Below are 24,150 nucleotides of genomic sequence, written 5' to 3'. Positions count from 1 at the left end.
CCCAGGACTAATGTTCACATTGTGATTGTGTGCATTTCTTTCCCTGTGGCTGTAACTGTGGAAGTAACTGTTAAGAAGGTTTATTACTGCCCAATGGGGCACTTTTTCTGAGTGATGAATCTATGGGAAACTTAAAAACCAAGGAGCGTTTTTTTTTACCGCCTCAAAAAGATGGACTGGTGCTGTGTAAAAAAAGGGACGAAAAAAGCCTACCCTACTGGGACAAACTCTAGACAATCATAGATACTAGAAATAGTAAACACCTATCAGGTCACCTTGTCTGTCTTCTCCTGCCAGGAGTGCCATTGTTCCCATCAATTTATTAACTTGGAAACGTTTCTACAAAGAGCCGTTCGCCATGGCACTGTGTTTGTTACTTTCTGTGTTCAGTTGGCTGCTGCTAAAGATGTCTCAAGGACAAGTAAGACTTCTGCTCACACCTGGGTTTCTTTGCATTTTGGGTATTAGAGACTTAACATTAAAAATAAATAGAAATTAAAAGCAACTAAGGCACAAAGAATTATTATTTGGAGAATGAGATGTATTAGTGCTATTTAGTTAATTAAGTACTGACTTCCTCAACTAAGAGATCATGAGGAAAACTGTCAAACGTTATCCAACAGGCAAGTGGCAGCATCAGGAATAGAAATCAGGAACCGTAACTCCCGATCAGCTCGGTTGAAAACAAATGCCCACCACTCAAGGTGAATCTACAGTCATCTGTCCTGTTGCTAATTGACTGATTTGTGGCGTGTAAGGGTTTCAAAATGCCAGAGACTTTTAAGACCAAAAAGAACCACCGTACCCAGCTAGCTCAGGCTTCTGTCGATTATTTCATTATCCCCATTTACACATAGTTTCAGCAAGAAACATCAAGCCTCAATTTCTCCGACTTCCCCCAAATTAAATCTAATAATTTTCGGCTTCTTTTGGGGAGCTGTGTTTTAACCAGCCTTGGTGTGAAGGCATTAAAAGACGATCTATTACTTTCCTTGGGAAGTTGTTGAGATGTTTTATCGCCCCCTACCTTAAAAAGAAATTGGGCCTTATATCCATTTGGAATTTGTCTAACAATAGCTCCAAAATGTTGATTCTTGTGATGCAGTTTTCTACTGGAACAAAGATGCTTCAGAAATACAGTGTTTTTCCCTTATTCGCTATAATCAAGTCCCTTCTTTATCTGTCTTTTGAAAAACTAAACAGATGGAGTTCCTTGTCTTTTACTGTAAGGCATTCATTCTAGTTCTTGAATCATGTTGAAGCTGCTTGATGTATTCTTTGCAATTTTTTAGAGCCCTTTCTTTAAGAAAACGTAGACATTAAAATTATACCTAGCATTTAAGTGCATATCATACCAGTGCTATGCATTGCTGCTTCTAATCATACATCCTGAGACTGAACTGGCCCTTTTGGCCATAGCACTTTCCTGGAAGCTCACACTTTCTCCTCTGGTGTTTCCAAAATTGTTTTAACAGTCGCAGCTTTGCAGAGTGCAGCTCCACCATGGCTTCCCCTTCCTGGTTCTGAAGTTCATGGCCCTCTTCCATGTTCACAAGCTGATATGTTTTAGTATTCAACTGTTTTAAAACTTGCTCGGATTGAAAGGGCCTGGACTTCCACGCTTTATGAATCGCTCTGTATGACTGCTTTGTCTTTAAAGTTATTTAGTGCTCTGCCAAACTTGGTGTTACCTTCAAGTATTAGCTTCAGCGGTTTTTATATTTACTTCTAGGTAAATGATAAAATATTTAATACTTTCCATTAAATATGGATCCTTAGGGTGCATTAGAAATGCCTCTTTTCAGTATGATACCCCACTGACAACTGCTTTTTGAGATTTGTCAGCTATCTCTCTATCTAATCTAATATTATGTCCTGTTTTGTTCTTGTATGCTGTTAATTTAAGCAGAGCTGTCTTCTGGTGTTCAGTCAAATGCCTTAAGAAAATGTTTAATCTGTGCCTTTACCATTGTCATTCAAATGATAGCAGGTTTATTTGACAGAACCTCCTTTTACACAGGAAGGTCTAATGACATTAAGTATTGTATTCCTATCCTTTAATGTTTTTATTAAGCACTTCAGATAGAAGCTGTTGTGCTATTTCCTCCAGGGCTGATGTTTCCTGCAGGCTAAACCCTTTTACAGTTAAACATCTTGTCCTGTTTGGCTTTTTAAAACATTTACAGAACATTATCATTCTTTTATTCTTCTGTTATCTTTCTGTTATTCCAAGATTAAAAATAAACCTCAGTGGATCAGAAATCTCCTCATTCAGCTCTTTTAAGACTTTGGAGCAAGTGACCCAGGTCTGTGAAATTAAACATAAAGCATATTTATTCCTGGTAGCTGATCAACATCCTCTTTTGTTCTTGTGGATTGCAAAATACTTTGTCATGCTCTTGTGATATAAGCACTTATGTTCTTCATGTATTTATATCTGACGGAGAAAAAAATGTTTGTTGCATACTTGATAAATTTTATAAGCTGAACATTTTAAACAAACTATTGCCTTCTTGGGGTTTTGATGGACTTCTGTACCAAGATATAACCTTTTTTTTTTTTTAACTAATGCATCCTGTCATGATTTAAAGACTTCATTGGTTAATTAGATCACTAGGAAACATTGCGCGTTACTTCCAGACTGAATAGTTGTGATTTGACTAGACACAATATACGATTATGCTTTTGTCTCCCAATTAAAGCAGACCTCCTCTGTCAGAGAACTTCTGCCCATGCAGATTCTTGTAGCATGGAGATTTGGATCAGCTTGTAATCTGCCTTTGGGTGAAATAGATGGAATTCATTGGATAGGTCACCTAGCATAGTATAAGACTGAGACTTGAAATCACTGTAGTGCTTTTCTATGGTTTTTTTGAAGTTTTTTAACATCTTTTGTAAAAGTGTAGGCAAGATAACAGGCCACAGTATTATTAAATGGTTTCACTAATATACTAAGTCAGTGTCTTTTCTCTGTACTTTCTTGATAGTTCCCTACTTAGATACTGAAGAATCCCATTAGCCCTCTTAGCAACTGCTTTACAAAGGCATTTCATGTTCGATTGGTTATGCACCAAGACACATGCACTCTTTTCATAGTCACTATTTTCAAGGCTTAGATACGGTTTCCATTGTGTGAGAGTTACTTACAGTCTTTGATCCTAACTCTATAATCCAGTACTGGGCTGAACTGAAATGAGAATGTGTCTGAGTATGTACTGTTATATGCATGTCAAAGGGATAAGTAAACTGAATTTTAGGTATCTTCTTGTCCTTTTCCAGAATCTACCTTAGGTGTCAAGACTGCTTTCCAGTATCTGGAAGCCTGAACAGTATCTGGAAGGACTGAAACTTGGGGCAGTGGCCCTTTCCCTAGTGTGCTGCCTCAGTCTGTGTGTCTCTGGCACCTGGAAAGCTTTATTAATAACACTTCTTCCATAAAATCAGAAGCAAGGCTTAAAGCAAAATATACCTGCTTGCATATTTCCTCTTATTGCACTTAATTTTTTTCACGCAAGGGATCCTAGGACTTTGGAACAAACCTTCAGTCCTAAGTTTTTTGGAAAGTGGTATAAGGTGATCCTTACGCTTCTCTGTGTCAGAGAAATCCCTTCAACTGCCACTTGCTACCTCCTTGCTTCCTCGACCACACCAGTGTCTCCAAAGTGTAATAATCAATAGTTATCATAATAAGAGTAATAATAATGTAATAGTAACGTACCACTACTGGCATAGATTTTATGTTCATCCTGGGAAAATGAAACTTGATTTTAGACGGCAGTGACTATGCCTCTTATACCTCTCACAGGAACATGCAGGCAAACTTTGGAGGGTGCAATTAACACAAGGGGGTTTATTCTCTTCCTTCAAGCTAATCTAAGTGTGAAACTGTCTGGGGTATGCTACTTCTACACAACCAAGGAAGAATGTGGCGAGGAGGTGATGATCTGCCTTTGGGTCATTTTAGCCTAGGTAGGACAGAACTAGTTGGTAGCTCAGTGCAGAAACAGCAGTTCAGGACTTCTCTGTGGCATTGTGAGGGACTAACAGGATCTTGGACAGATATCTGCAACCTGTCTTTCCTTTTGGAAACTCTTGGGAAATAATTCTTACCCTTAGTAATGGCTGTTGATAGAACCGCATGTAAATGATGGCTTTGCAGTGAGAGGTGTCAGGCTTGTGGGTGCTGGAACAGCATGAGATACTTCCACTTTCAAGGGCAACGGAATTGTATTATAAAACCATACAGATCCTATTGACAAAGTAACCGAGGAGTTGGGGAAATAATTTGCCTGCTTTGGTGACTATTTATATTGCTCCCAAAGCAAAATGGGGAAGTGTGGGGCAGCTGAAAAATGCAGCCCTTTCAAAGTGTAGTGCTCTAGGGGAAGAAAGAGTACAGTACAGTATAGAAAACAGCAGCAGTTTCAGTGTGCTGTAATCATCATCACTAATCCTCTCCTTTTGACTGCCTTATGTATGAGGGACCCAAGCCAAGCAGAACAATTCCTGCCTGGGAATGGTAAGACACAGTGATGCTGGGATGCGTCGCGGGCTGAACATACATTCTCTAGCAATTTACTTTTCAGCATCTGCCACTTTATATTCTGTATGCTGGGCTTTGTATGTGATTGTTGTGGGTTTTTTTTCTCCCTTGTTTGCCTCTTTGAAGTAGTAGAACAATCAGAGCCAACACGGAGTTATTTGGTCTTGGAGCAGGACTGCGGGCAAGAACATGCCCAACCCAGGATAGCTTACGTTACAAATACTCCACTTAGAAGTCCCTGTTGTTATTTACTTTGCTTCCTCCCTTGCCTGTGCTTATTTCAGGTTTGGCCGTGCCAGGGTGACAGAAAAAGAAATGCATGAAGGAGCATGCTTAGCTCCTGCTAAGTCCCATTCAGCACACAGTCCAATGTCACATACAGCAAAATTAGTTCCATCTTCTGAACTGAAATCTCAGTTCTAGATTTCCTGGAGGGTGTGGATATGCAAAGGCTGAATTTGCAGTTACAAGGATTCTGATGTAATCTCACCTCCATCAGTCTTTTCTCTAGGAAATGGTAACTCCATCCTTGTGTAGAGCGTTTCATGAAAAAAGATGCACTCTTGCTTTCTGAGCTACCATCAGGATAAGAGAAGGGTAGCAGCTACCAGAATGACAAGCAGTTTGTTGGCACCAGACCTGCGTAAGAACATACGCATGTGGGGATCCACATGCAGACTATGTGCATTCTTCTACTGCTAATCATAAGCACACTTAAGTTTTCTGTCCTGGAAAAACATGTGCACTGCATAAGAATCACAGGTGGATAGATGAGTACAGGTGTGTGCATGTATGTACCTATAGCGACATGCATACAGGTACTGTTTACAGATGTGTATAAACCCAAACATATGCCTTCAGTAGGTGCCAACACAGAGATCCACTGTTCAGATCTACGTGTGAGTATGTAAATACATATGGCTTCTTATGCATGTATGCACAGTGTATGGATATGTTTATGTAAATGCAAATACACATAGGCACATATTGGTAAACAAATATAGCATGTAAGTTGATCGCATGTCCAGACATCAGCAACCAGTCCTGCACTGAGGAATACACATGTATCCTTGCTTCCAGGATTTTTTTTTTAAGTTTTGTGACTGCATCAGCCATTTCCTTTTATTCCCCTCTTTTTTTCCTTCAGTCGCTGATATAACACAGAGTCAAGCTTTCTTGGCATATTAGAAAAAGAATGACCGACGGATTTCTGTGTATTTTGTGACTTTTGACAATGCTTGCTCTATGCAAGGAGACTAAGACTGCCATAGAGGAGAAACACTTGGTTCGTTAAGAGTGACACATAGATGAAACAATCATTTCTGTCTTTCTAGTCAACATGGTCTGGGTAATAACAAAAGCAGAGCTCCTTTCTCAGCCCCCTCCTCCAAAGAAGCTTACTCTAGAAATGGAAGTTCACTGTGTTCTGTGACTGTTGGGTGCTGCCACAGTAGTGTCTCAGTGCTCAGTAAAGGTATGGAAAGGTTGTTGGGACTTGAATAACAAAAGTGAATGGGCAGTCCAGTTATCCAGAAAGGATTAAAAGATTCAAGTGGAGAATTTTGGCCAAACAAGGGCTAAGGCAGATTTTGTTTTCTGCTTGTTAGTGTTTGAACAATGTAAACTCTACAGCTTAAGATCTGCTATAGATCTTTCTTAAACAGTAAGATAGTAGTGGGCAAAACAGAAAACATAAGATAATATTGTAAATTAGGCTTGTATCAAATAAGGTTTTTTTAGATGCGACATCAGTATCCCTTATGTGTAAAACCAAGCTCCACACAGAGATGGTAACCCTGTGCCTGGATGCATTAAAATGACATTGTAGGAAAAGTAAACAAAATGAGGGAAAAGTTCATTGCCATTTCATATTTACATTATTGAATTTTAAACCTGAAAGAACTAGTAGATTATTTACACTGATCTGTGTCACCAAAACATTTCCTCCTTAGCTATTCCTTAGGCATAGGGTAGTAATTAGGAAGAGCCATTCTGACCGTCTATTGACGTGCTGTGTGAATGGGCCCAGAGTATTCAGTTCCCTGTGTTTCACTTTCTCTTTCTGTAAATGGGGGATAGTGGCCTTTAATGGGGCAGTGGGAGATAATACAGTGAGCTAATGTCAAGACACTAATATTCACAGAGTAACTTAAAATGCCCTAAAGCTCTGTAGGAATTTTTTATGGAAAATGTTTTTACAATGGAGAGATGCATATTTTTTTATTATTTTCTATTTTTTTAGAAAGGAAAAAATACATAGTGATAGGCCCTCTCCAGAGACAAAACAGAGAGAGCTCTCTGTATTTTGCAGAATCAGGCCCAGAGTGCCTGGAACCGGCTAATCAGCTGCCTCTTTAGTCTGGCGCTCAGCGCTGACTCCAGCCCTGACCTCTCTCCTTCCCGAAGGGCTCTTGCTGCTCCTCATTGCAGCACCCCACCTCCTTTGAGAAGGAAGTGTAATCTGGTGCTCAATGGGCTGCTTAGGCCCTCGTCTGTCTCCCATTTCTGCTTCTCATCTCAGTGCTTCTTCCCCCTCCCCTCTCATCCTCCAGGAGCAGCTGGACTTGCACTCCATGCACACAGCTTCCCACTCAAAGCAAGAGATGAAGGTGAAGTTTTACCAACAAGCCCCGATAGGCTCTGGCAGCGTGACTGCGTTCTATTTTTTTTTTTTTTTTTTTTACTGTTACTACTTTTCCCCAAGAAACCTGTAAAGATGGGGGAGGCTAGAAAAACAGAACTAGATGGGCTAGACTTGTTGGCATCATGGTGACTGGACTCAATCCCAAACAGAAGATATTTATTTGTTTGTTCGTTTGTTTATTTCCTCCTCTTTGTGTTAGTGCGGGAAGCTGTAGAGCTGGAGGTCACAGCTGAGAGGGTTTTTAGATACATGTAGGAGAAAGATGTAAAAGAGCTTCTGGTTCTTTTTCTAGCATCAAGATGACAGTATTTTTCTCTGTTGTCTCTTGTAGGTAGGGAATTAATTACATTCCCTGCCCCCTCCAGCAAATATTCAAGCAAATATTTAGCTCATCACCTCCCTGTTTTCACACAACAGTAAGTCCCAGTGCAGATAAAAGTTTGGGGAATCCTGCCTGTGGAGGGTTTGAACTTTGTTGCATGCCTTGAAATTTGAACAGAGGTGAGCAAAGAGAACCTGCGGAGATGGCCGTGTTGTCAGGTTTTTGCACAGGGCAACAAGAGAGGCATTAAAAAAAAGATTAGAAACCCATAGCATGGAAGACAGGTTCTCCTCCTCCTCCCCAGTCCATCTAAGACCTGTGTAGCGCACTATGAGAGATGGTGTCAGCCATGGGATAGAGCCATCCTGCCGATGGCACTTCTTCAGCAGAGCTGGAGCGTCTTTGCTCCCTTTCAGGAGAGCGTAGCTGAAGTCATGCCTCTTACTTTGGATGACATTGCAGATGGAAGGAGATGCCAGTGCCCCTGTGACTTTTGTGCTGAGGCTGAGGGAGGGAGACACATCATGGGTTGCAGCACCCCCAGTTGCTATCATCCAGCTACAGTGACACCACTTTAAGTTTATGGACTAAGTCTACACAATACTAAATCCACTAAATATTCCCTCTGTTGCTCTAATCGCAGTGTTATTGGAGCAGTGCTTGCTTTTAAGCATGCGCTCTTCTCATATGTAATGGTAAATGTTTTTGATTTGTTTTTTTTCTGGACAAGTGACAAAAAATATAGAAAATGCCACTGTGGTTGGCACAATTTGCCTAGCACGTTGGAAGCCTGGGCGGTGAGACTAGTGCTTGACTGGCATATGGAGACTGAACTACCTTCTCGTACCTGCCAGGGATGCTCTTGTGAAACAGGCTGAAGCAGGCTCAAGGCATATTGGCTAGGGAAGATGGGTAATGGGGTAAAACTGCCTACCTGTAAGTGTGCAATATCTATTCAGTATTTTCACAGAAGACTTTAAATATTGGTGTTCTCATTAAAACACATTTTATCACTGAAATGAAGAGCTGAGTGAAATCGAGAGTTTCTGTCCCAAAGGAGGTTCCTCCAGCTCACATTTGTTTTCATTGCTGCTGGTTAAGATTTTTTTTTTTTTTTAAATAGAAATCCCTAAAAACTTCAGGAATTGAATTTGTCTGTAATATTCTGATATTCCCTAAATCAAATTATTTCATACTAATTATTGAGCTGACCCCAAACACTCTGGAGCCAGTTTAAGAACTGTATTTTCCTGTCCAGTGCAGTTCCATGTGGTAGTTGTCCTGTAGGACTCTTGCGTCCCATTCTCATATAGGGGCCAGAGTATTTGCTCAAGCTGCTTTGTGGCAAAACCAGTCCTGAGTCTCTTCTGATGTCAGGTGGGACACAGACATTGCATCATGTGAAAGTATTTCCCTAGGGAGCACAGAACAGAGGTAAAAACGGGGACCACTATTGAAAGTAAATGCAATGCCTGGAAAATACTGTTTCATGGTATAGTAAGTTCATACAAAAGCTTTTCTGTTAAGTTTGACGAAACTAAACATGCCATTTTGGGTTGCAACGGCTTGAAGTGAAGCATTTCATTGCTAATTCTCTGTTAGGAAAATGGAATCCTGTGTTAGCAAGCCATCCCGATGGAGGCATTCACCCAGCCGTACTAAACAGATCTATTTCCTGAGATAGGTCTTTTGTACTTGCGCAACCTTAGGTGGATTTGAAATACAATGAAATCGCTAAGTGGAGTGTTATTTGCTAAGTCATTGTCTGATACAGTTTTCAGTGTCTTGTGTAATAAGGTTCAAGCCTTAAATGCTCAATGGGACCATCCTAAAATAATTCCTCTCTGCCTTTCAGATGAAATCCTTAAGACACTTGACAGTAATCATTTCCTCACATACTCATCACTGAACCAAGCTAGACGGATTTAGCTTGTGCTAGCTAGACAAATCTGAGATTTCAGGATGTGTTTGGGAGGAGCAGAGCATTCTCTAACTGGTGGATGTCTATATAAGCTCAATACAGAGTTGAATGTAATTGAAGTCAACTACTGCATGCTGGTAAATAAGCTTCTCTGATGATTTTTGCTTTTTTTTCTTCTTTTTTTTAACTCTAAAAAGGCTGTCAAACCTTTATTAGCTAGGAAGTTCATTTGTAAATTTAAGCAATATCTCAAATTTGTGAGATATCAGAATTGTGTTAATATAAGGTTTATTCTTCCGTTCTGTGCATCGAACACTAGGACAGTCTTTAGCCACACAGTAATTTCCCCTTTCTCATGTCTCTCCTGCCCCCCAACACAGAATCATATAAAATAAAACTGGAATGGACTATGAGAGATTATTTAATCCCTTCCGCTTCCACTGTCCCAAGATAAAATCAATGACGTATATGTGTGTCTTGACAGCAATTTGTTTAACCTGTAATTAAAGGTCTCCAGTGATGGTTGCTCCTCAGGCAATCTCTTCCAGTGCTTCACTGTTCTTAAATTAAAAAAGCTTTTACCAACATCAATTCTAACACTTCCTTGCTGTAATTTTTGCCCATTATTTCTCATCCTTTTCAGCATAGATACAAAGAACAGGTTGTTCATTTCTGCTTTGTAGCAGCCTTTTTATATTTGAACACTGTTATAATGTCTCCTTGCATTTTTCTTTATGTTAAAAAGAAGCAGTGCTTTCAGTCTTTCTTCTATTTTCGAGACCTCTGGTCATTCTCGTTGCTCTCCTCAGGACACTTTCCAATGGTCCCACTCCTTTCTTGAAGCGCAGTTCTCTGAACTGGACATGATCTCCGGCAGAGTGCAGCATTGCCTCCTCCCATGTCTCCATACATTCCAGGATGCTTCATTCAGTCCCTCCAGTGAATGATTTTCTGTGTGTAACTATTAAGTGTTTCTTTCTTCTGTCTTGTTTTACCTCTGCACTATGCAGGCTCAGTGTAGAACGTAGAATTTCCTCGTTATTGTATACATGTGAATATTTGTAAAATACCGAAATATCTCCTCTATGCCCTTCTTATATCCAGAGACACGTCCAAGGTACAAGTTGCTTTTCAGGACTAGGATGAGGTATGCCTGTGTCTATGGCCTGTGGCACGAGTCAGGAGCATCATAGCTGGCTGTCTTGGCTTCCCTGTCCTGCAGCTTTTATTCTTCTCTGTTACAAGGCCAAATGGAGGGTGAATAGAACATGAAGCAAGTGGGAAGTTCAAGTATATGCACCTGAATCCATAGTGAAATGCCATAAACTCTTTGCCATGACACAAAGGTGAACTCTGCTACTTTCAAATCTCTCTTACTTTTTCACCTAAATATTAAGAGTATCAGCTAGTTTTTAGGAACAGACTGAGAAATCTAAGTCTAATTTCTCAGAGCATTTCTTCTAGCTTTAGCAGTAAAGATGAAGTCTTTCCTTGTCTTCACCTACAGCTCTTGGCTAATTAGCACTTCTGCAAAAACAATTCCATGAACTTAAGTTGGCCACCGTAATGTGAGGAATGTACTTTTGAAAATATTGAGTTTAGGTGGCTTTCTCAACGTTGCTTAGAAAATCTGTGGAAAAATGATATTTTAAGAAATATGGGAACTGTGCCTTATTTCCTGTGATCCCTTTCTTCACTTACTGCGCAGAACTTGAAGCTTCTGTCACAAGGAAAGAAGAGGACTTGACATGTCCGCTGCAGAACAGCATTCATCCTCAAATCATAGTTGATGCTACAACCAATTCAACTTAATCTTTCTGCTGCCTGTGCTGTGCCTTTTTCGTAGCCGAGGAAATTACTTTAGTCTTTGAGGCTAATATAGAATCTTTCAGCAGCATTTCTCTTGCAACTATAAAAGCTTCTTCCCCCTCTATACTGTCAAGCCTTTTTTCACAAATAAATATGTATAATTTTTAAGGTTTCCATCATATTTGGTTCAAGATGCAATTCTGGGGTCTGCTATTCCCTTTGAAATCAAGATTTTCTTCAACAGTAGACCAAATGAATTAGCAGTCAGTGTTTGCAAAAGTTCGCAATCTCTCTTATTCATATATTTAGTTTGTTGTAAGGCAAAAAATCTTAGATCTTATTCCAAAAAGGCATAGATAGAAATGTTGGGTCTTTATCTTGGTATATTCCAAGGTGAAAGATATGGCAGCAAGATGGACCTTGAGCTGCATTAGTCTGTTTAAGCTTGCTCTGAGATACCCTGTGAATGATTTGAGTTGGTGTTGACTCTGTAGTAACTGTGAACGCACTCCAATGTCCTGAATTCTGATGAGCAGCAGGGGCTTATTTTTTGGCTTAAAGAATAGTTATGACCACAGTGAAGTACTGGGTCCTCTGTCCTCAGTATCTGTTAAGGAGGCATTCTCACTGGAACGGTTGAAGAAATTCCACCCTGCCTTTTTCAGCCCTTTTTTACTGGCACCTTGAATCCCTTTTCTTTCTATCCTACTTCAGGGAGTGCTTCTCTCTGTCTTCCTATAAGTCTTCTAAAATTGAAACAATCTCTTTTCTCTTCTGGAGATTTCCACAAAACTTGAAGTTATTCAGAACCTGTTGTAAGGTGGAAAAGAATTTCTAGGGAAGCTCGAAATAGTTCTGCCTTATTGTTGAAGCTTTCTACTCACTATATTCCTATTTTTAGCTGGGTAAACACATGTTCTTTGTTAAACATAATTCATATAGAATGGAGGATCTCATTACTTTAGTCAACATAGCACAAATCATATTTGAGTCATATTGGTTTGGTTTCAGTTACTTATCATCAATGTTTGATGTATTGTTTTTCAGGACAGGCAAATTAACTTCTTCAGTGTGGTGAATGGTTATTGTGTTGTTTTTATTACCTGAATGCAGTTGTTATCCCAGTGAACCATCAAATATGTTTAGACGAGGTATGCACAGTCCACATACAGTTCTTTAAATAAGTATATCAGCTTTACTTACCCATCACTGAAGTCTCTGATCGCTGCATACATAGTCTGTCCCAAGCACAAAGTAAAGCACCGTTTGTTGGTGTGTTTGTTTCTACTTGCTGGTCGGGGCAGGCTAGAAACATATAGTTCTGGTAAACCAGCTGATAAACTGTAATTTGTTAAGCTGCAGGAACTTGGCTGGTTCAGTACGGGTGCCTTTAAGGATGTCTTGCAGTTAGTCCTTCTGAGAAGTGATATGGGCAGTGGGTGAAGGGGGGCAGCCTGGGACAGAAAAAAGCAATTGGTGATACACAGGACGCAGTAAGTTAGTAAGTTGGCTGAATTCCTAGTGCAGTGGGTTGATCCTGGCTGGACACCAGGTGCCCACCAAAGCCACTCTATTGCTCCCCTCCTCAGCTGGACAAGGGAGAGAAAATATAATGAAAGGTTCATGTGTCGAGATAAGGACAGGGAAAGATCATTCACTAATTACTGTCACAGGCAAAAGAGGCTTGACTTGGGGAAAATTAATTTATTTTATTACCAATCAAATCAGAGGAGGATAATGAGAAACAAAAACTAAATCTTAAAACACCTTCCCCTACAACCCTCCCTTCTTCCCAGGCTTAACTTTACTCCCAATTTCTCTGCCTCCTCCCCCTGACCAGCGCAGGGGGATGGGGAATGGGGGTTGTAGTCAGTTCATCACATGTTGTTTCTGCTGCTTTTTCCTTCTCAGGGGGAGGACTCCTCACACTCTTCCCCTGCTCCAGTGTGGGGTCTCTCCCACGGGAGACAGTCCTGCACAAACTTCTCCAATGTGAGTGCTTCACACGGGCTACAGTTCTTCACAAACAGCTCCAGCATGAGTCCCTTCCAGGGGGTGCAGTCCTTCAGGAACAGACTGCTCCAGTGTGTGTTCCCCATGGGGTCACAAGTCCTGCCAGCAAAACTGCTCCAGTGTGGGCTCTTCTCTTTCCATGGGCCTGCAGGTCCTGCCAGGAACCTGCTGCAGCGCGGACTTCACCTGGGGTCAGAGCCTCCTTCAGTCATCTGTCTGCTCTGGCATGGGGTCCTCCATGGGCTGCAGGTGGATATCTGCTCCTCCATTAACCTCCATGGGCTGCAGGGGCACAGCCTGACTCACATGCTCTTCACCATGGGCTGCAGGGGATTCCATGCTCCAGTGCCTGAAGCACCTCCTCCAGCTCCTTCTTCACTGACCTTGGTGTCTGCAGAGTTCTTGCTCTCATGTATTCTCACTTCTCACTCCAGCTGCAGTTTCTCTTGCACAGTTTGCCCCCTGCTTCTTAAATATGTTATCCCTGAGGCGCTACCACTGTCACAGATTGGCTTGGCTTTGGCCAGTGGTGGGTCCATCCTGGAGCCAGCTGGCATTGGCTCTGTTGACACAGGGGAAACTTCTAGCAGCTTCTCACAGATGCCACCCCTGTAGCCCTCTTGCTACCAAAACGTGTCACGCAAACCTGATACACCTAGCTAGCTAAACTTAGATAGGCTTCAGGTTATTGCGCTTTTTCATGATGGTCATCTAATTTGCCAGGCTATCAATGGCCATTCCCCTTTGGAGCATGCCTGTGTCCAGCCTGCACTGAAAACCATGTTTCCTGCTTAATAGCACCAACTTGTAGAGGAATTTTTATATTGGCCACTGGCCAAGCCTAGCACATCATTTTTCCTCACTTTTGTTGCTCTCTCTCTATCTGCATCTTCACTTGATTGCAGAGAGACGCTTTTCATCATTGTGAAAAGCCATCTGATTAGAGCTCTCATTAACCCACGTGTGAAGCTTCTTATAAGTTTAGCTGGAGAAATTCCTTGAATGCTTCAGAATTGCAAAGTTGCCATTTTTAAGAAGCCTCAAAACTAGATTGCCAATTTGTTTTAGCTCAGCTTAAAACAAACTCTTCTTTCTCAGCAGTTTTAAAGGAAACCTAATTTACTGTATATCTTTCTACCCCTCAAAATGCCTCAGATGTCCTGGAATTCTACTGCTGATTATCAAAGACTGTGTGTATCTGGACTATCCCGTCCCTGGCCAACCATTGGTACCGGTCTAATTCATTAAACAAAGGCACTGAATAGCAAAAAAATTCCTCTTTTAAAGTGTATTTAGAAGCAGTCTTCAAGGAAAAGGAAAAAACCCACACTTATTTCATTGTTCTAATTTCATTTTTGGAATGTAAAGCTATTTTAAGATTGGAAGCATGAAGGTTACTTTTCAAATGCTCTATGCGTAGCTTTTACTAGTCATTTTGTTCCCGTTTCTCTTCGCTACCTTCTTCTGGGAATAACTGTAAAGTAGATGTGTACGTCTGTAGCAGTAATCATCTCCTTGACTCCCTTAGGCCTCTTGACTTTCTCTGATACACATACCAGACACGGGATGAACTCAAGCTTGTCTCTGTTTAAACAGGCAAGATGGGCTTTGTTCAGAAAGCCATCTGACAAAAATTTATGGGCGCTGCTTTCATTGCTTTGCTTACTTCGAAGTTGTTATGGAAGCTATGTCCCAGAGTGGCGCTAGAAGACTATGGCCTAGTGAGGGTCAGCTCTCTGAGTCAGTCACGGCCTCATTTGGAGTTAGAGGGGTGGGGGTTTCAATCGGTATTTTGGTATATCCCGAAGAGCCCTCAAGTTAGTTCAGAGATTGCTGGTAAAATGAGAGTACGAGGTAGGAAGTGTTACACAGATGATGTTCTATTGCTGGCAGATAGCTTCCTCAGTGAAATGTGAAAACGTTTCTTCTCTGGCTTGCCGTAAGTGACTCTCTAAGAAACTAGTTCTTGAAGCTCGTATATTTAGAACTATAGAATCAAGTTTTTTGTCCTACACTTTTTACTTGCCTTCCTTTTTAATGGGTTGTGGCAAAGTAGGATCACAAACGTATAAAAAAGCCTCACTGAAAGCACTGGTGGCAAGTCAGACCAGAATTGATATAAGCATCTTCTTTACCAGGCATTTTTAACATTTGGGAAGGATGTGATTCATCTATCCTGGAAAACTGCACTGAAGCATCTGTTGATTTCATTAAAACACAGAGATTCATAGGTTATGAGGCCAGAAAGAGCCATTATGATAATCTAGGCTGATTTGCTATATAATTAATTCCTGTCTCACTATGTCTTTTAGAGAAAACAAGATATTATTTTAATTTAAAGTTTGCCACTAGCAGAGAACACACCATAACCTGTAGTATCTTATTTCAATAGCAAATTACCCTCATATAAAAATAAGTCATAATATTTTAAAATGTGAATTTCTCTAACTTCAGTTTCTAGCCCCCAGATCCCATTATTCTTTTGTCACATGGATTGAAGAGCTCTCTATTGCCAAATTCCATTTTCTGCACAGGTACTCGTAGATGGTAATCGAATCACCCTTTAACCTATACCTATTAAACAGACTGAATTTGAATGTTCTTCACTATGGGACATGCATTCCAGTCATTTAATTATATTCCTGTTTCTCATTCTTGAATCTTTGGTTTAACAATTGAACTGTGGGTATCAGAAGCTGCCTTAGTGTCTCATTGTCCAAGCCAGAGATGCTGTTGTCTCTCTCTTCCTGCTCAGGATTCACCTTGGTTTTACATCCAAGGATTATTTTTATCCTTTTGTTTATAGTGCTGAGATGTACCTGATTGTACATCAAGATCTTGATGTCCGCATGTGGCTGTTAATGATACCTCAAGTCAGCTGTGTGAACACTTGTACTTTTTTCCTTAAACATAGATGCCTTTTAAATTTCTTCAGCTAGGTTGTGGGTTTAGGTTCTTTTAAAGAAAATAATGTAGAACAGCAAACACTTGAATAATAGAGATTCAGATTGAGGTGGATCTGTTTCTTTGAAAAGATTGAATTCAGAACTCTTGTACCTATTCAACACCCTTTCTCCTCTTTTTCCCAGGTTTTCCTTTGTGCTTGCTTTCTTGGTCCTTTCTTTCAAACTCACTCTCAGATCCTCCATTGTTAGTGACTTTCTAGGTTACAATTAACTCCATGTAATTTTCTCTAGATCCTTTGAAAGTCTTCTGTCTCAAGGATTCTCCAGCCGTGGTACTGGTATGACCATATGTGTATGGTCTGCAGCAAGACCCTGGTACAAGACAGTCTGCAGCAAACCCCAGATAAACCCAGAGGCAGACCCTCTGCATTTCCCCAGAAGAGATGGGAATTGTTACTCGAGTCTGCTCATCTCATGTGGGGAAAGACTGGGTCAAGATACAGTTTAGAGGAGTGTTGGTTTGTGCAACAGCTAGTAGTATCCTATAGGGGCAGTTCTCCTATGTTAGGATCATTAAAGTCACAGTTTGTTCAAGCCTGGCATTTTCTTGCCCACCAAAGCAACTCCATACTGGGGTGAAACCAAAAATGCAGTGTTGTGCCAAAGTCGTACCAGTCAAGGAGTCCCACGTGTATGTGCTGGCAGAAGGACTTTGTCCACAGGAACCCATTTCCAATTACCCTCTTTTCCAGGCTGTCCCTGCAGTGGGATAAGAAGTAGATTGTGCACAACTTACTATACACGTAGATTCATTAAGAACATGAGAAAAGCCCTAGTGGGCCTGAAGAACAGTCAATCCATTTAGCCATTATTCTGCCTGCAACAGTGGCAGGTGAAGTGCTATTTAGGGAGAGCACGTGAGCGTGGCTGCTATCAGTGTGCATTCCCCTTACATTCCCACAACATCCATTGTTATTGGATTAGGATTATTAGAAGGTCCGTCCCTTCCTTTTGCCTTTAATATCAGTTTGTGGACTTGCTGTCCATTTATCTTGCTTGTTCTTTTTGGGCCTGCTGATGCTCTCTGCTTCCACAACCTTCTGTGGCAGCAAGTTCCAGAAGTTCACTACCCTATGTGTAAATAAGTACTTCTAAAAATCCATTTTAAACTGATACCCTACAAGTTCCAACGAGTGCCTCTAGTTCTATTATTGCTGGATTTGTCAAAGAGCAGTTAGTTCTACATTAACCTTCTCCATCTTCAGTCATATTTTTTCTCAGACCTCTCCAAATGTGAGCCCTGGCCTTTTCAGGCTATCCTTATAAAGCATCCTGCTCCTCCCTCTTAATTGTACTATTTATTTCCCTCTGTACCTTCAGCTCCTCTGTTTCTTTGAGACGCAGAGCCAGGAGTGCATGCAGTGCTCCGAACTAGTCTTTGTGGAAAGCACTGGGCTTTCTGCACGCACAAAGCATGTGCAGAAGCCCTGGGCAGTCCAGATAGCTCCGTGTGCATGGAGTACATCTCAAGCTTCTTACATCGGCCTTTCCTGCATCCAAAGGTAGCTGCAGCTCATCAATGCTGTCTGGCTGAGGTGCACCTCATTGCCTGGCAAGAGGGGGAGGCTGTAGCACACAGCCTTGCTGAGTCACTGGAAGGAGGTGTATGATCTGTCTAGCGAGAGCATTTGACATGGTTAATCCGTAGAATGAAACTACTACCGTCCCACAGATCGAAAATGTATTTTATTCCTGTTGCAGATATTAATAGACTTGATGTGTTTGAAGCCTGTGCGAGGGCAGGGTGCTTTATTGGGAACTGGAGCAAAAGCAGCTATTGTGGGTCAATACTGTCCTCTGCTGGGAGGAACTACAGCTTTGTGCCATAACTCAAATGGGAATTAACAGCTGGCTTCTCCTTTCACTCTGATGTAGGGTGTTTTGCCTTTGCAAAAGGAAAATCTGATGCTGTGCAGGCTGCACTAGGGAAGTTCTCCTTTAATGCTTAGCAAAAGCTGGAAATTCTTCGCTTGCCTCAAATGAGTTGAACGGTGATTTAATTTATTTTTCATCCTGAGGTTACCTACTTCAGAAGCTTGTCCCTCATTCTCTCTCTCATTTGCCTTTTAATATTTACTGCACGCTCATTTCTCTGACTTCCCTTTCCTATTTGTAGAATTAACAATGCGTATCTCCTTTCCCTTCTTTTTTTCATAGCAAATTGCTGACAACTCATCCTGCTAGCGTTTTGAAAGCAGAAATCAAATGCGTCTGTATGGGTATGCTATATGTAATACACACAAAGTATTTTAAAATAACGACTCCTTAGAAGAAATCAGAGTCTTCAGTAGTGTCGCAGAACACGAATTCAGTCAAAATTGTGTTAGTTGCAGAAATGCTTTTGCTTGCTTCATGTGCCAGCTCGGGGTTTAGGAAGCATGGAAGGTGGTTGAGAGGAAGTACGGTTTACAAATATTTCAGTTTTGTGCCTTTTCCAGTCCCTGCCTGTGTGAGAATGGCTTGGGGCAGAGAGGAGTCCTCTTTGCAAGGAATTAATTCTGTACCTATGAGAAAGAGAAGAGAGGAGGTCTGGACTGCTGAGCAAGCCAGGCATGCTCCAGGAGTGCTTGCCTGTTTGGGACTCTTCCCGTGGCAAACTTCCATCCACGTAGCAACAGAGACCAGAGTTCTGGTCCTTCACCCAAAGAGAGTAAGAGTCCAGGCACTGAATACGTACAGGCTTTTATGCGTTAGCATGGAGAGCGTAGGTTTCTTGAAGCGAGGGTAAGCTGTGCAGATATCTCCGTAGCAAGTTTGTGCCTAAGATGTCTTGGTCAGAGAAATTTTAAGACTTTGTTTATTTTTTCTTGTAGCTCTTCAGGAGCCACAGGGCAATCACCAACAGTTCACAGCAACTCGCTTAAATTTTTTTTTTTTGCATCTCTCTCCTAGTAGTTAAGTGGGCTTATAGGAATAATAGAGAAATGACAGTGGTGGTACAGAGTTCCCCACTGTGGCTAGCAGAGATGGACATGGAGGTTACACTTTGTTATGTATTTTGTATGGGATTTATGCAAATATAACAGCATGATACCAGACACACACTGTATTTTATGTACAAAAGCTTTTACAGCAGAGTGGGTCTGTGGCAGAGTTAATTGTTCTCACTGTCCTTCAGTTAAATGTTCTCTTCTGCCTGCTTATCTGATCTATAGTCATTGCCAAGTACCCGTTGCTGTCATTTCTATACACGGTCCTCTCTCCCTCTGTCATCATGTCAGACTCTTGCACGGTCTCCTTTCTGGTCCCCACTGCCTTTTGGGAGAAGTTTACTTTTGGCTGAAAGTAATTGGGGTATTTGTACTGTATGCAGGATTGATGTATGGTATTTTTCCTTGTGTCTGGCAGGTTGTTTATAAGAATAACGACATTCGTCTGGAGCTGTCTCGCTTGGCACGGATTGGTGATACAAAGATGAAGATCTACGGGGAAGTGAAATTCGTATGTGAGAATGTGGCCACACTGGATCCCATCAGCTTTGAGACACCTGAGGCCTATATTAGCCTGCCTAAATGGAATACCAAAAGGATGGGCTCCATCTCATTTGATTTCCGAACCACTGAACCCAATGGACTGATCCTTTTCACCCATGGCAAGCCTCAGGAGAGGAAAGATGCCAGGAGCCAGAAAAATACAAAGGTAGACTTCTTTGCAGTTGAGCTTCTAGATGGGAACCTCTACTTGCTGCTGGACATGGGCTCTGGGACCATTAAAGTCAAGGCCACCCAAAAGAAAGCCAATGATGGAGAGTGGTATCATGTGGATATTCAACGAGATGGAAGATCGGGTAGAGTGATGACTTTTTCTTAAGTAGATTCATTTTTCAGATCCAGACCTAGGGCTGTGTATTAATTCTCAGAACCCTCAAAACCTGTTAAATATGAGTCACCTTCTTACAAAAACTTAGTGTTACTCCAGTGATGTTTATCCAGCAAAGCAAAGATGTGAATGGCTAGGTTTTCATTAAATGTTCAGTGTGAACTTCAGATAGCACATCACAGAGACAGTCTATTAATATTTTACTCACAGTCTTTAGATGTTCTGGACCTATCCTTGCAATTACATGCATAATTATAGTGAAGATTTCTTTGTAGGCCACAGTAAGGTTTAAGATCCTTCAGAACCATTATTATGTAGTTCTTGATTTGAGAAATTCTTACTGATCGACTTTGGATCTCTGTTCAAAAAGAAAACTTAGTAGAAACCAAATGAAACTTATTGCTGTGACCTAATATTACCATCTTGTCCTGGATCTTGTGTCTTTAAAGAGCAGGGATTTGGGGTCTTGTCACGAGGAAAATAAAAGTAATGGGCACAACCAGTGACAAAATTATGTCAACAAATCAACATTTTCATCCTATTTTCATCCTGTTCTGTTTTCTTTAGTATCTTGTAGTTTTCAGTTAGGTTTCCTTACTCTCTCTTGGATGCCAAATTCTAGTCTTAATATCTGAGTCAGATCCTTTATTTCCTCACAGCTTCTTATCTGTAAAAATGTGGTTTAGTTTATTTCTAATAATATACCTACCATGCAATTACCAAGAGGTGGGGTTTTTTTGTTTCTAGTTCTGGATATTAAGCTAATATATTCATGATGTACTCTGAAATTGTCTAAGGAAAACAAAAATGATCAAATACTGTAACTTCATCTTGAGAATTTGCAAACAATTGTACTTGAATTCTTCCTGAACTGTTGGGATCTCAAAGCCTGGCTGTATATCCCTTCAAAGGGAATTTTGCTTACATTTGCAAGTGGATTTGGGATTTGTCTGGTGATCTCCAGATGATAGCTTTAGGTCCCTAATTTTATGTTTCCAGTTGCTGAATGCCATCAGTAGAGAGGACGCAGTGCTAGAATTTGCTTCCCTTGAGTTTTCAAAAGAGCTGACTTTTAGATACCATGCAAAGCCAAGCTGTTTTTACAGGTCTTTCCCTGAAGCTAGTTTTTACTTTGATCACGTGAGGAGTTTCTTTGTGTTTGGCATGGTGCAGTGCTCTACTAGGACTTAATATCTGTGGTTATATATTGCTATCTCCTAAAGACATCGATAGGAACATTTTATAAAGGAAGCCATAAATAAATAAATGTAGCTTTGATTTCTTTAGAGTTGCTAAAATTTAATTACCTTCCAAGGATAAACTCAATTAGTTTCATTCAGTACTGCCTTCGGTTTTGCTTGCTCACTTGGGGACTGTCTGGTCCCTGGAGAGGCAGCTGCAGAAGGAGAATAAACAGAAATGACACTAACCTCTCTGCTAAGTTTGTAAAAACCTAGGAAGAGGGCACATGTTCATTTGGACTGGGAGGGTGTGACAGACAGCACTGCTACTCGGTGAACGGAGACTGCAGGACCGACTTGTTTGTCGCTTGGCAGGGAGGCTTGTGATGTTCTGGACACTGATTAAAGATAACAGATTTTGAATTAAAAGCTCTTTGCTCGACAAGAATTAAGAGGTTTGAATGTTCTTGTCTTCTCTTTTTTTTTTTTTTTTTACAATTGCATTTTCTGCTGATGATGAGTACTGGGTTAATGGTCCTAGTGACTGATGTCTTGTCTCCCCAGAAAACCAGGATACTGGCATTGATTTCTTCACACCATACCCTTAGCAAGTGTCAACTACTCTTATCCAGTGGTACTTTTGATAGGTGTGAGAAGTAAGTTCAGGATTTTTTCTTGTTTAGTCTTTGGCTTTTCTCCCATGTGTGGACCAGAGAACGGTTACACCTTGAAGATTTTTATTTTATTTTATTTTTTAAAATGTGGATGCCTGTCATCTAGAAACTGAACTGCAATAATGAACTTACTTAATGTAGGCTACAAAACAGCCATTTGGGTTTAATGAGCTAGCGATCTAGAGGTTCTGATTCTCATTACTAAAGCAGCCAGGCTTTTATTAGGTGTCATCTCTCCCGTTCTTCTTCCCATTTCTGTAACAGTCCAAAACTTCACGCTCTGCTGAGCTTAGTAAAATAGCCTAAAAATCCAAATGTTGACTACTGCAATATACTAAGGCAGGAGCGCAAATGCTGGGGAAGCATGGCAGTCATGCTGGAATAACCTCTGGCACCTCTAGTCCCCTTAGGCTTTGTGTATGCTTTGGTCTGCGTTGGCTGCCAGAGCAACAAAAGCTGTTTTTTCTCTCTGCTCTGACAGAAGCTGACAGCGTGGACACGGACACCTAGTGTCCTGTAAACTTGCCATCCTTGGGGAAAGCTCCTACAAAGCGTCTACAAAACGTGCCACAGTTTCTACCTGGGGAAGACTGAGCATGTTACACAAGACAACGTTTTTGGCTGGTCATCAGCTACAAAACACACATGTTGTCCCACCCACTCAGACACTAAAAATCTTATCTGGAAGGTCTGGTCTACAGTTGCATCACTGCACTGCTTTGTATACCAGCTCTGCCCTCAGGAACTGTGGTCTTTTGGTCTGTTTGTTCTGTAGCCTGGTATGAAGTGCCTAAGGGACTGGAAAGGAGATGCTTAGATGCTTCTGATTTCTCAAGGTGGGATTTGATCTACCTGAACAGAGTCGCAAACATGGGATTGGGGGGTGGAAGAAAAAAAGTTAGCTCATGTGACTGCTCCTTCTTAGGGCCAATTCAGAACTTCTCCATTTCAGCAGCTTCGTCAAAAGTGCTGTGCATCCAAGCTAGTGCCATCTCCTTACAGGAATAGTAGCAGGGTACAAAACACTGGCAGAAAGTTTAGGCTGCTGTCTAGCCTGTTTCCTTTCATCATCTCACGCTCTTTCTCCAGGTTTTACACTTTGCCTTGGTATATCCGGTATTTCTTCTCTTTTTGGGGGGATTCTTTACCTTTGTGGCTTTTGTGAGGTGGTGTTTGTTTTCTCCATAGTAGCAGCTGTCTGGGCCTCAGCCCTCTAATATTTTGGTTTGTTCTAGTCTTTTTGAGTAATATGTATTCCACATGCTGCTTTTGAGAAGTAACAGCGGAGATGCTGGAAGGGGGGCTGTGATCCTGTGGCTCTGGGACATGCTGCCTTTATGACTGTAGGTGTATTGTCACATCTTCTCTTTTCTTACTTTGTAAAAGGGAAAATGTGGTGCTGCAGCTTGTTCTTAGAAAATGATTCATCAAATAACCTTGGTTCTCTTTGAGCCTTTAATTTGTAACGCCTCTGTTGCTTCTGGCACTCTGCTGCCTCTGACATTATTCCTAAATTATTACTGAACATCACACACATGAAATACCTTGTATCTGTGTCATACGTGCTGTTCTTTAAGAAGACACCTATTACAACTGAAGAAAAAGCATGTGTACACGACTCCACTTTCTCACAGAAGACACAAAATAGAGCTAACTCTATTAACTAAACTCTCCCACCTTATCGTAGGGGTGTCTGATAAAAAAGCAACGATGTGGAATTAATCTTAAAGCTCGGATAGTTGTCTCTGAGGACAGACTATCTTAATGACAAGGCAGTTGGATGCAGTGATTTATAGCCAGGGAGAGTGAATTGCTGATTTTTAGCTGAGTGTCTGGTGGGCAGATGTCCCTATCATGAAAGCTGCTGAATGCTCTTCTGAAGAGTACGCTGCTTTGGGATGTGAGACCTGCGTTATGTTCCCTTTTTCTCTTTGGGTGCACTGTCTGACCTTAAACAAGTCACTTCACTTCTCTGCATCTTTTTCATGCATTCTGATTATATTTCTGTATTATATGTTCGGATTATTTTATGTGCTGGGACAATTTCTTGAAATATATAGGAATGGCCTCAGTGCAATATGCTGACATCTCGCTTGGAGTATATGGAAGCTGCTATGGATTTCATAATAACTTTTCTTCAGAGATAACCTTTATCTTTCTCTACCTCGATTTTCCTGTTTGTGAAATAGAATACTTAACTTTCTTTGTAAAACCATAGAGTAATTTATTTTGGAACAAACTTCTGGAGATTCCTAGTC

At 41.1% G+C, this 24,150-nt stretch overlaps 1 protein-coding gene across 1 annotated transcript in view; it reads left to right on the top strand.

The window, feature by feature from the left end:
- LOC128908215 (neurexin-3) overlaps positions 1-24,150 on the top strand; it is a 431,350-nt gene that overhangs the window by 248,431 nt on the left and 158,769 nt on the right. The window contains exon 4 of the mRNA XM_054197919.1: positions 19,567-20,005. Within this exon, the coding sequence (XP_054053894.1) occupies positions 19,567-20,005 (439 nt within the window). The remainder of the gene's footprint in view (positions 1-19,566; positions 20,006-24,150) is intronic.

Source organism: Rissa tridactyla, chromosome 4 (genome assembly GCF_028500815.1).
Source record: "Rissa tridactyla isolate bRisTri1 chromosome 4, bRisTri1.patW.cur.20221130, whole genome shotgun sequence".
NCBI classification, from domain to species: Eukaryota; Metazoa; Chordata; class Aves; order Charadriiformes; family Laridae; genus Rissa; species Rissa tridactyla.
Note: the sequence above shows the minus strand (reverse complement) of the source record. Positions and strands in the feature narration are given on the sequence as shown.